Source organism: Dermacentor variabilis, chromosome 8 (assembly GCF_050947875.1).
Source record: "Dermacentor variabilis isolate Ectoservices chromosome 8, ASM5094787v1, whole genome shotgun sequence".
In the NCBI taxonomy this organism is placed as follows: Eukaryota; Metazoa; Arthropoda; class Arachnida; order Ixodida; family Ixodidae; genus Dermacentor; species Dermacentor variabilis.
Genome location: NC_134575.1, coordinates 145,903,332 through 145,916,550, shown reverse-complemented (window position 1 = coordinate 145,916,550; position 13,219 = coordinate 145,903,332). Strand labels below are relative to the sequence as shown.

Here is a 13,219-nt window from a genome sequence, read left to right as displayed (position 1 = left end):
CGACACGCTCCGACCCTTGTCACGTTGGCCTTGCGTTTCGTCGCTCGGCTTCGTCCGTGACCGTGGTCAGGCGGCCTCCGGAAACGCCCTTCCGGCCTTCGCGTGCGTCCACAAGCGGCTTTATCACGCGACCTACTTGCGCGGGCCGCTGCGACGCGTGTGCTCCTTTGTTTTGTTTTTTTGTTTGTGTTGGTTTAACCTATCGACACGAGTACACGACATGTGCGCCGGCAGTGTGCCCCCGCCTTTCGTATCACTGTGAATTGCGTGGTTAATTTCTTTTCGTCCTTCTTGTCGCACTTTTCTTTTGTTAGGTGTAGAGTCCTAATAGGGCCGAATCCAGAAAGCTCTCCGTTCATAAGTGCTATTTGCCGTTGGCTCGTCGACTTCTTCAATAATATGTCCAGCATGGTAGGGTGGAAATGGCCCTCTCGAACAATTCTATCTTGAGAGCTACTTGTGAATACTGGCCGTGTTTTGTTAGCATACTGTTTTCTGATTTTCTTCTTTTTCTCTCTTTATATTACAGCGTATCGTCTTTGCTGAGCTAACTTTCTTTACATGTCCAGCTAACCAACGCACGCCGAGCGTAGCTGTGCTATTACACATACCTCGGCCCCTGAACTGCGACGACCTTCCTGTTGCGAGCCCTGCCGGCGTGTCAGTGCCCTCCCGCTTTTCGGCCCGCAGCGAATTTCCCCTTGAACGACGAACGATCAATTTCCGATAAGAACCGGACGCGCTTTTCTCTAATGAGCTCCGACGTCCGAGCGGAATATAGCGAACTGGTAATTGAAAAATCTCATTTGTGTATGGGGGTCTTGCGCTGCAGTTTGAGGTATAGAAGCGACGCCTGGTGGCGGCGCGCGCAACGTTATCTGGGTAGTAGCGGCTTGGGTAGTATTGAGCCCTGGCTGTGGCCAAGCACGTTTCTAGCCCGAGTTTTGCGTCGATTAGCACTTTCTTCTGCCCTGTTGCGAGTGCGAAAATGCTCGTCACTTCTCGCAGACCACACCGACCACGCTGCGAGCTAGCCGCAGCGTATAGTTTAACGAAAACGGACTCTAAAAGTGAGACGTAATGCGGGAAGCAGACGGAATCGGCGACGCCGATCCGGAGAGACCTAGCTCAGGCTCGAAAAAGCGTCACCGTCGTTACTTCTGCGTCGTGGGGTGCCATGAACAAGAAGGCCTGAATCCCAACATCAGATTCTACCGCTTTCCTTCAAGGCCTCACGAAGCGGAGCGTCGGGCGCGCAGTTGGTCGCGCTGGGTAAGCGAAACTTCGCGCCATGCTGACTGCTTCGGCGGCCTGTCTTGAAGCTTGCTTGAATATCTGCGTTCTAAATTTCGGTCTTTTGCACCTACAGTCCCGACGGAAGACCGACATAGAAGCAGACACGGCTGGTGATTCACGATTGGAGATCCGGCCATAGCGACAATTAACAATTGATTCGACCTGTGCGAAGGGGTGCAGTGACCAGGTGTGTGCAAATGACCACAATTATGGTCGGGCTGATTCGGGGACAATTCACTACCCCACTACGAGCAGCACATGTTAGAGAGTTAAATGTGCTCGTCCTTGACATCAAGCCAGCACGCTGAGGCAGCGCAGCAAGGCAGTATTGATTACAGCACATCGATGTTCGAGAGCTGTCATTAAAAGCTACATCAAGCGAGCAGCGCCCGAGATCGCGCTGCAGCGCGGTTCGCACGTACGTTACTGCGAGCTCATATGCATTGCGTCAGTTATTTATCAGTTGCTAAAGGGACAGATGACCGCTACTACAGCGCAGGCATAACTATTTGTCTAGCGGCAGGGAGTCAACAAAGATTGCAGGAGGACCGCGCCGTTTCGCGGCATGTCGAAAGACCGCTGCCGTCGCGGCGCGTACCGTTGTGCGCTGGAGCAGTTTGTTCATCCCGGCATGCTGGAAGACCGCTGCCGTCGCGGCGCGTACCGTTGTGCGCTGGAGCAGTTTGTTCATCCCGGCATGCTGGAAGACCGCTGCCGTCGCGGCGCGTACCGTTGTGCGCTGGAGCAGTTTGTTCATCCCGGCATGCTGGAAGACCGCTGCCGTCGCGGCGCGTACCGTTGTGCGCTGGAGCAGTTTGTTCATTCCGGCATGCTGGAAGACCGCTGCCGTCGCGGCGCGTACCGTTGTGCGCTGGAGCAGTTTGTTCATCCCGGCATGCTGGAAGACCGCTGCCGTCGCGGCGCGTACCGTTGTGCGCTGGAGCAGTTTGTTCATCCCGGCATGCTGGAAGACCGCTGCCGTCGCGGCGCGTACCGTTGTGCGCTGGAGCAGTTTGTTCATCCCGGCATGCTGGAAGACCGCTGCCGTCGCGGCGCGTACCGTTGTGCGCTGGAGCAGTTTGTTCATCCCGGCATGCTGGAAGACCGCTGCCGTCGCGGCGCGTACCGTTGTGCGCTGGAGCAGTTTGTTCATCCCGGCATGCTGGAAGACCGCTGCCGTCGCGGCGCGTACCGTTGTGCGCTGGAGCAGTTTGTTCATCCCGGCATGCTGGAAGACCGCTGCCGTCGCGGCGCGTACCGTTGTGCGCTGGAGCAGTTTGTTCATCCCGGCATGCTGGAAGACCGCTGCCGTCGCGGCGCGTACCGTTGTGCGCTGGAGCAGTTTGTTCATCCCGGCATGCTGGAAGACCGCTGCCGTCGCGGCGCGTACCGTTGTGCGCTGGAGCAGTTTGTTCATCCCGGCATGCTGGAAGACCGCTGCCGTCGCGGCGCGTACCGTTGTGCGCTGGAGCAGTTTGTTCATCCCGGCATGCTGGAAGACCGCTGCCGTCGCGGCGCGTACCGTTGTGCGCTGGAGCAGTTTGTTCATCCCGGCATGCTGGAAGACCGCTGCCGTCGCGGCGCGTACCGTTGTGCGCTGGAGCAGTTTGTTCATCCCGGCATGCTGGAAGACCGCTGCCGTCGCGGCGCGTACCGTTGTGCGCTGGAGCAGTTTGTTCATCCCGGCATGCTGGAAGACTGCTGCCGTCGCGGCGCGTACCGTTGTGCGCTGGAGCAGTTTGTTCATCCCGGCATGCTGGAAGACTGCTGCCGTCGCGGCGCGTACCGTTGTGCGCTGGAGCAGTTTGTTCATCCCGGCATGCTGGAAGACCGCTGCCGTCGCGGCGCGTACCGTTGTGCGCTGGAGCAGTTTGTTCATCCCGGCATGCTGGAAGACCGCTGCCGTCGCGGCGCGTACCGTTGTGCGCTGGAGCAGTTTGTTCATCCCGGCATGCTGGAAGACCGCTGCCGTCGCGGCGCGTACCGTTGTGCGCTGGAGCAGTTTGTTCATCCCGGCATGCTGGAAGACCGCTGCCGTCGCGGCGCGTAGCGTCGTGCGCTCGAACAGTTCCGTACACACGATGTCTACTTATGGTTGCTGTGAATTCATTTACAGCAAGCATTTCCTCGCGTTTGTGCGCCTGAATCTAGCAGCGTGCAAGCCTTACCTGAAGTTCAACTACGTACGCGACGCGCTTCACTTGTGATTGACACCGTGCTAAAATTTCGCCGCTTATTTCTTGAACGGCGTACACGTATTCGGCGTTGCATAATTTCTTGCCTTTACGCAGCATGCCACCCCTGAATAAATCTTCAGCGTCCGATACTCGCTGCAAACTATGGTACAACAAAACCGAAAGTGGCGGGTCCATATTGTAAACATGCTTTGCAAAGCAGACTGACCGAGCTTCGTACTACCCAGTTCAGGACAGAGGGCGCTTTTTAGCACCATTTTCGCAGCGCCCCCTGGGCAATGCAAAAGCCCCATCGGCCTAATTGGCTCCGTTTACTTTCCTTCGTGCGGTCTGGCAACGTTGTTTCACCGTAGAACGCAGGAAAAGGTGACTTGGGGGACTTAACGAACTGCAGGGTGCAGGTGCTTACACGTGACGCTGCTGTGGCTGGTAGTTAATGGTGCCCGCAGGTGTCACCGACATTTAGCACTTACAATAAAGGGCGCCTGAAACAGTTCGGACAAATTTTGATGCGTAGGGTACAGCTAAAGTTAATCATTTGCACCACAATTTGTGTCAGGCGTCTCATATTATGAGAGCTACGGATCATTACAAGTCACCCTCCTCCATAGCCATGCATTTTCTCCTCAACTCGTTCGCCGAGGGATCGGGGCTAAGCTCCGCCTTCACTGGCCCTGCGTCATGATGGCACGTCGCGTCGTCGACTTCCGCTTCTCGAGGAGCGAGCGCGCGAAGCCTTTCCAAACTCTCCTCCAGCTGCTTCGCAGTCGACCCCAAGCGAGAGCTATCGAAGCAGCGTGCGTTGCGAGCATGGTGTCGCACCGCCGAACGTATCTGGTATTCCGGTAACCACAGGCGAGCTGGGCGTTTCGACGGATGGCTGGTGGCATAAACTCAAGCTCATGAAGGAACATTAGCGTAGACGTACGGGAGCGGCCTGATCGGTCTGCACAGTCCAGCCACCTGTTCACGCACAGCTTAACCAGCCAAACAAAGCTTTGATATTGCTCTAACCAAGTGTAAAACATTTTAAACATTTACAAAAACAGCGTGTTAGCGTTTACCCTCCTGCAAAAAATTTACACCAGCAGCAAAGAAGAATACATTTCGTTACTGCTACTGTGTGTGGTTGAGCTCCGTGCCACCAGGTGGCTGCACCGTGCAGATCATTCACATTTGCGCTTCTGCTCATTCCGTGAAATGACACGGTCAAACGGCCAGGCCCTGTCCCTTCGCGCTTGCGTTTACCCGGATACCGGACTCGCGAAACGCTATTGTGTCAGTAGTCTTCCGGTGTGAAATTACGGCCGCAAAGGCGCAAATCCTGGCGCCGATCAGATAGTGGCAGTCAGATGTGCTGCAGCCAGTCCGCTCGTCTGCTGCCTTGCAGAGAGACACGATGTCGCAGCTTGACATATTGTCACTCTCTACGTTTGCAGTCCACAAGGCAACAAAGTCGAATCGTAGTGCTCGCGAAAAGACTGAGACGGACTCTGACCGCGGAGCTCTCGTCAAAATGGAGCCCGTTGTAACACAAGCAGACGACGCTTGCTGTGTGCCGGAAGTGCTTGAGTGTAGTGAGAAATTGTTCTTGTGCATTCTCTTTCTATTACTTTCTTTTTATAGAAAGAAATTAACTAACATTCCGAATGTTACGAACGTCATGTGTTTACCTTAAAAGTGGAAGAATTATCGATGACACGCCCTGGGCAGCCAATCGGATAGCTCGCCCTACTGACGTCAGTTGGGTGATTTACGTCATATGGGTAGGGGCGGCTGAAAATTCTGCCGATCAGTGTGCTGCCATCGGCAGCGATGTACGTTTTTAAAACCCTATAATAAATTGCATGGTTTACGCGGAGCACTTAGATGCGTCAATAATGATCAGAAAGACCTACTCTAACGACTCAGTCATCGTCATCATCATCATCAGCCTATTTTAGGTCCACTGCAGAACGAAGGCCTCTTCCCTGCGATCCAGGGGTGTTCCCTGTACCCTGTACCGACAGAGTACTGAGTCGTACAAACGACTCAGTACGTTTGTACAAAATCACCAGGATCGTTTCAAGGTCCCTTTAACTCCCCAAAACAAAAAAAAGATAACGTTCGGGGCGTAAAGATGCCAACAATTTTTTTTTCATATACGTATAAAAGAAAACACGAAAAGAAATAAACGATAAGGAATGTTTTCTAACGTTGTATGCATTAATTGCTTTTATGTTCAGCGCTGTTAGGGGCGTCCGAACTAGGCTTAGCATTTGGGCCTTCCCATCCATGTTAGCACATGAAGGACTCATTCACAAAAGGTTGAAAGCTGTCTTGAGTGCCGCCTAAATCTGTGCGCCAACGCGGCCAACGTTCGCTAGGGAAGCGCCACACAGCCATTTCAGAGGAACTGCTTGGCGGGGCGCTGGCGCCACCTGTGTGCATCGAGGACACCAATCACACCTACAGTGAATTCAAGGTCGGCGAGAGCACGCGGCGAAAATTCGCCTCCACCGGCTGACACACGGACACGGAATGGCCTTTGCTGCCCTCTAGACCCGCGGCCGTAACAGCGGGCCCTAGTGGTCCTCCGCGCCAGGAAGCCAAGAATGATAGGGCCAATGAAACCGGCAACACTGCGGGCAAGCAAGCATATGGACACAATGAGAAGGAAAGCGTTCAGAAAATGCTCAAGCACCTCGTAGAGTCGATGCGCGTGATTCTCGGTGCTCTCCAGAATCCGGCCGCTAAAGGTGCCCTGCGGGTGCTCGCCGTACTGGAGTCGCTTATCGCAGCTCTTTACATGCTGTGAAGCTTTTGCTTGGCGCCTGCTGCTCACGCAGGGCAGATTCGTCTTAGCGCCTTTATCTGAAGGTTCACTTCAACTAGTGACTACAGACAAGATAATGGAACCCGGCAGTGGCTTCATAGATGACGTTTCTGAATGATTATCAACAGAATATTGAACTTGCTTTCACCGTTGTGCATCCTTTTTTCTATGTTATCATCATCATCCCTGATCACACCTTTATATCCCCGTTCCCCCTCCTCATGTGCAGAGTAGAAGGCTAGAGAGCGCTAGCTCAGGCCCACCTCTCGGCCTTCTTTCAAATAATTTCTCTCTCTATTCCATTCTTCCTTGTTGTGCACAAAATAATACAGTATCGGAAGTATATTAGACTTGATTCGTTTCACAGCTACGCATTTATAAAGAAGAGAAAACCACTCAGTTATTCTCCCTATCCTTAAATAATTAAAATTTTTGCGTGCCAAAACCACGCTATGATTATGAGGCACGCCGTAATGGGAGGCTCTGGTGGGTTAATGTTGACCATCTGGCGTTCTTTAACGTGCGGTGAAATAAAGGTACACGAGTGTTCTTTCTTTTTTATTATTTCGCAACCATTAGGAGGCGTAGTTTACAATGGATTACGTCCGTGTCATCAGTCAAGTAATTGCTAAATCTGAGGAGCACAATCAATCTCTCTGTATGGATTTCATAGATTATGAAAAGGCGTTTGATTCAATGAAGATACCTGCAGTCATTGAGGCATTCGGTAATCGAAGAGTACAGGAGGCATGCGTGAATATGTTGGGACGTATCTACAAATATTCCACAGCTACCTTACTTCTTTACAAGAAAAGTAGCAAACTAACTATCAAGAAAGGGGTCAGGCAAGGAGACACAATCTCTCCAATACTGTTCACTGCGTGATTAGAACAGGTATTCAAACTATTACACTGGGAGGGCTTAGGCGTGAGGATCAACGGCGAATTTCTCAACAACCTTGCGTTTGCAAATGAACTTGTCCGGTTCAGCAACACTGGGGACTAGTTACAACAAATCATTGAGGACCTTAACTGCAAAAGTGTAAGGGCGGGATTGAGCATTAATATGCAGAAGACAAAGATAATGTTCCACATCCTGGAGAGGGAACCAGAATTCAGGATCGCCAGTCAGCCTCTAAGTTATGTGCAGGAGCACGTTTATCGAGGTCAGTTACTCAAAAGAGGATCATGAAAAGGCAGTTTGCAGAAGAATAAATTAGGTTGGATTGCCTACGGCAGGCATTACCGAATCCTGACATGGAGCTTACCACTGTCCTTGAAAAGTGTGCAATCATTGCATTGTACCGGTGCTAACATATGGGGCAGAAACTTGGAGGTTAACAAACAGGCTCGAAGACAAGTTAAGGACCGCGCAAAAAGCGATGCAACAAAAAATGTCAGGCGTAACGCTAAGCGACAGGAAGAGAGCGCTGAGTATCAGAGAGCAAGGGGCTATAGCCGATGTTCTTCTAGTTGACATTAAGAGAAAAAAATGGAGCTAGGCAGGCCATGTAATACGTAAAGCAGATAACCGGTGGACCATTAGTTACAGAATGACTGCCAAGGGAAAGGAAGCACCAGTCGAGGGTGGCAGAAAATTAAGTGCGGTGATCAAACTAGAAAATTTGCAGGCACAAGCTGGAATGAGCTAGCGCAAGACAGGGGTAATTGGAGATGGCTGGAAGAAGCCTTCGTCCAGGCAGCGGACATAAAAATAGGCTGCTGCTGCTGACGATGATGATGACGATGATATAGAATAAATGATTCGGAAATCTCGTCACTGGCAAACATATGAATAAAAGAATGCTACAAGCAAGAAGCCAAGGCAGTATCTTTTCAAAAAAGCGAGTACGGCGCGATGAGCCTGGTCGCGTCGAGACGCGTAATTACTGCGCACTCATGGAGAGTCGTAAGACGACAGCCCCTCGCTAGCAAAGTGCGCTGTGTAAGGAAAGCAGGACACTGGCATATGAGAGGCTGAAGTTTTTAGAAGAAACCACAAACGCATATGAGGGACTATCCACAAGTGCTTGTCGGTATAAACATTCGCACACAAAAATGCATCCAAACCTTAGCTTAAGTAGTGGTGCTCTATAGCGCGACGAGGTAAGCGTCCACCAGGACCACGGAGCGAAAAGATCCATTTGCAATACGCTGGTATAGGCGATATCGAGGAGTCAGGTGGCTAGCGTCATCAAGTGCGCGCAAGATTTCCGGGCAGTCACAGTCAAAATTAAATTTCAGGGTTTTATGCACCAAAAACACGATGTAATCGAGTCACAGTCGTCGTGAGCACAAGTAGAAGCCGGTTGATCAGCCTCTTCATTTCCGGCGATCCCTATGTACGAAAGTATATCCACTCGTCGACGAGGGATACCCCACAATATGTATTATTTCAGCCGAATCTCTAATGTGACTTTAAACACACTTCACAGGTGCCAGCCGAAATATCTGGATACGTGACTACACTTGCTACACCGCTCGCCCTGAAATAGAATCGTCCTTGTCTTATCCACCCTCGTTACCGCATTACAGACGCATGTCGTCCGCGCTTCGTAGTAAGGTGATTCTAGGCTTTGTTTTAGCACCAGTTTAATGTTCTGTTTTCAAGTGACAAGCTTCCTTGGCTCTTTCGGCTGTTTTCGTGGTTGGTCGGTGGTCATTCGATGGCCGGTGGTCGGACTCGGCATGGAAAATGTTCGTTTCGCTCTCTCTCTCTCTCCCGCATTCGCTCGCCAGTTCGTTCGCGCTATTCGCATACATTGACAATCGTAGTCGATGACTTGTGCACACATTTTTATGTCACTCTTGCGCCCTACCGTTCGCGAGGAATGACGGGTCAGTGTGTGCATCGCAGGCGACGTGAACACCGCCAAGCTAGCGGCCTGCAAAGCGGGCGTCGCCCCACCGGCCGGGGCGGCCACGGTGCCCGCGGTGCACCACCAGGGCGCCAAATCGTGCGCCGAGGTGCGCGACCTCATTCACCTGCCCGGTCCGCTGACTGAGGACGCTGTGCTCAGGACGCTCCACGCGAGGTTCTTCAGCCGAGAGTACTTCGTAAGTATTGGACGAGCGTGCTCTGTCTCACGGTACGTGGCCACCATGGAGGAAGGCTAGACGCCAAGGAAATCTCGGGCCGCACGATATCTTTAGTTTAAGTGTGTATAGATACACTAAAACAAGAACGAAGAAGCACTCGCCGAATTCAGGAAAAAATAAGGTTTCTCTTTATTTCTCCCGAATTTGGCGAGCGTTTGTTTCGTCTTGCTTCAGCGTGTATCCTCCTCGCCGGACGGTATTCCGCACAACTCTCCGCGTAGCGAGAGACAAAGTAGCCCTCGCGTAAGATTGTTCGCTTGAAATAAGAGTAGATGTGTATTTAGAATAGACGTACTTAATGCCGAAGCTACGAAAAAAGAAAACGAGAAACGACGCCAGGACGGCGGGAATGACACAATAACGTTGAGAGCAAGCGCCATGGGCATACGACGTCCGAGGCTGGGTGGGCCCGGCGGCGCGCTGAAAATCTCGAAGGTCATGACCTGCGGTGACCGCCAGATTAAAAGGGATACTAAAGGGAAACAACAGATACAGTTAGAGTAATTAAGTAGTCTTTAAAAAATAAATTTGCCCTACTTCGCGGTAATGGGTCAATTGTTAGAATAAAAAGTTAAAGTTTCTTTTTTCATTTTAGCGGCGATACATCACGGTGACGTCATGAATTGGCTATTGTGGCTATTGTGGCTCACTACGGGTTATTGGATCTTGACAAAGCCCGGTTTTCTTTATAATACAGTGTAGCCCATATTTACTGACAAGGAATGAACTACGTTCGAGCAGACACGTTCAAAATTCATGACATCACGACGAACTAGTGCGGGAACAAGGCGGCGTTGACACCCGTGTTTCGTGTGTGCGTCCTTCCCGATTTCTCGCGTCACACCTCAACGGCGGCTGTGCGTGTTATTGCGGGGTAGTTTACTGATGCAGCTCAACTTATCTTTCCCTTTAGTGCCTTTCTTAATGTACGATCGCACAATTACCGGTCCTGCAGTTTCGCCAGGATTCCTTCGATACTGCTCGTTTTATCCGTCGGCCTTTACGTTTGGGCCTGGCCCGCGGCGTACACAAGCGCGCCTCGTGCGCAGACCAACGTGGGCCCCGTCCTGGTGTCGGTGAACGCGTACCAGGACACGGGCAACCCGCTGACGCTGCGCAGCGCCCACGCGGCCGCCCGGTGCCCCCAGCTGCTGCAGGTGGTGCACGAGGCGGCCAGGCAGCAGGCCGAGACCGGCTACCCGCAGGCCATCATCCTCAGGTGGGTCTCCTTCCCTCTCGACGGGCATTCGGGCCGGGGCGATCGCAAGCGTAATGCTGTTAGACGGGCTGAGTTGGTTGTGCTGGCACCTCAAAATCGAGCGGGGGGTGATACCGGGACAGACGACTTTAAAGTTTTTTTGTGAATATCTACTTGCACTTGCTCCGAACAATTCAACTTCTACGAGAAGAAAATTTGAGCAAGAACTGTCGGACAGTATGGAATTTATAAAAACATAAATGAAATAGATGTGTTACGGTGATAAAAGAATATTTAAAAAATAACGATTTCTTCTAGAGCGACGAAAGTGCTCTCACGTCTTCCCTACAACGCGGGGATTTGACTGAACTAAACGAAATACATTTCATAATTGCAGTCTTGAAATACGTTTCGTTTATTTACATTCGAACTACGCGGTTTCCGGATGAAGAAAGTTGTAAAGAAAAAAGGTATTTATTAAAAAAATATTTTTAGTTCACTCTCTGCAATGACCACTTAGCAATTATTGGTCGAAATTTCAGAGAAAAGCCTTCATACTTTGCAGAGAAAATGTTCGTTAAACAAGTCACAACCGCGTTTCCAGAAATCTTAAGTTTTACCTGTTCGACCATCCTGGTGTGCACTTGGGGCGCATTCTGCAGCATCATCAGCATCAGATTTGTTTGCGAAACCTTTTCTGGCCCTCGCGACGGCCTTCCTTCGTTTCTTGCATTGGTGTTGCACTGCTTTATAGTGAAAATTGCACACGCAAGCAACCTTTTTGAGAAACCACTTTGACGAGCGGGTATGCATCAGATGCGCGATCTGTTGAATCGCTTGTGCAAACTGCAAGCGCGCCACTCGCTGAACATGTTGTACATAAGACGAAGTATTTATTGGTCGTACTTTTGACAAACGCTGTTGAGAAACGCGCGGTAGTGCTGAACTTATCGTCGCAAGTTGGCGGCTGGAAGTAATTATATTTGTTCAACCGTCTCTTTTACTAATTGAAAGAACGTGTCATCATTTCGCATTATTGGCGGGACCTCCTGAGGATGCAAGGGGTGTATAAGATCGACTGTCCGCTATCGCGGACGCCCCCTGGCACGATTCGGCCTCCACGGCCCCAACCCACGGTCCGCCCTGCTTCAAGCTTTGATATTTGATCCCCCCGCTACCCCTTCGGTTCCCTGGAGATCCTGCGCCGCCTGCTTTATTGTAACCTCAGGTGCTCTCCCGAGGCCTCCGTTTGCCACTTACATGTGACCTCCTGGAGCAGTGCTTGCAAAAAAAAAAAAAAAAAAGGGTGGGGGGAATCTATCGTCGGGACGAAAATAAGCGACCCGCGACTTATATAACATCAGTCAGAACCTTGCCCCTTCAAACACGGCGATCACCCCGCGCCCACTGCCTCACTTCGCGGGCAGCCAGCGGCGGAGCGTAAACTTGCAGAGTCACGCAAGGAGCAAAGGCCCCCAGGTTTTCTCTCTCTCGCCCGCTCTTCCTCGCGCCTGCGCAGAAACGTCGAGCGCCGCGAGAAACGCCGCGCCCCACTGTACCTACTAGCGATTGTAAAAATGCAGCCCGTCAACGGTTGCCTTGCGTGCTCCGTCGCGCCAACATGTCGCAACCGCGTATAGTTTGAACACCGTAAGAGGAGTTCGAGCGCTAGGTTAATCGTTGTTCTCGCTATCTTCGTGCGACATTGCCAAAATTGTATCCTTAATCGTTCCACGGTTATAACTAATCCTTATTTTCTGTTTGTATGTGGAGTTCAACATTCTACAGATTCACCCTGAATTCTAGGCTTAAACGATTCTTCGGATCTGTTTTCTTTATTTTCTTTTGTTCTTCATTTTTCTTTTCTTTCCTTATTTCTTCTTCTCCCCCCCCTTTTTTGTGACACGTCTTTTAAGTTTTTTTTTTTTTTTGACAACGTGAAGGATTTGAAGAATCTTGAAGGTGGCAGCACTGTCACGTGGTGGAGGGCTATTTCTCTTTCCACTGCCTCTTCTGTAGAACCATGGGGAAAGGGGTGGGGGAGGAGGAGACGGGAGCGCGTTATTATTTCTGAGGGAGCGAGATTTTATTTTAGAAGAAGCAGAAATGTCGGTCTGAGCTGTCGCCTTCTGCAGCTGTATAGCTTGACTCTTCTCTCTCTCTGCCCGCTGCCCCCGCCCTAGAGTTTTCACTTGCTGTAGCCTGCTATTGGCCTCGAGATCGAACAGAGTCGGCTCCTAGCGGCGAGGTGACGAAGCTCCTAAGTGTGGATGACGGTGGCCCGTCGCCGCTCCAGCCGAAGTGTGCAGCGATTCTAGTTCGCGAAATCACGATGGATGTTCACGAGGACGCTTTGTTCGATGGTGGATAAACTCTCAACCTGTTATTCTTTCATTTTTGTAACGGAAATTCGTAAAGTAAATCGCTGTACGTTTTTAGTGTACTGATGCGAAAAGCATTTGCTTAACGCGAGCACACCATGTGCGCTCGTCTCCCTACCGATTCAGCTCGCACTGACGGACAGGGGCCAGGAGCTGCTGGAAACATATGGGTCCCGTAACTAGGGAACCACCCCGTCTGGTGCCTGCGTGCACTACCGATTTATTTCGGGCCCAGT

General features: G+C 51.3%; 1 protein-coding gene across 4 annotated transcripts in view; it reads left to right on the top strand.

Moving 5' to 3' along the window:
• Window positions 1-13,219, top strand: part of dachs (unconventional myosin-IXb-like dachs) — a 225,301-nt gene that overhangs the window by 121,292 nt on the left and 90,790 nt on the right. For all 4 annotated transcript variants that reach the window (XM_075703039.1, XM_075703037.1, XM_075703040.1 and 1 more), the window contains 2 exons: window positions 9,163-9,362; window positions 10,454-10,623. In XM_075703039.1, the coding sequence (XP_075559154.1) occupies window positions 9,163-9,362; window positions 10,454-10,623 (370 nt within the window). The remainder of the gene's footprint in view (window positions 1-9,162; window positions 9,363-10,453; window positions 10,624-13,219) is intronic.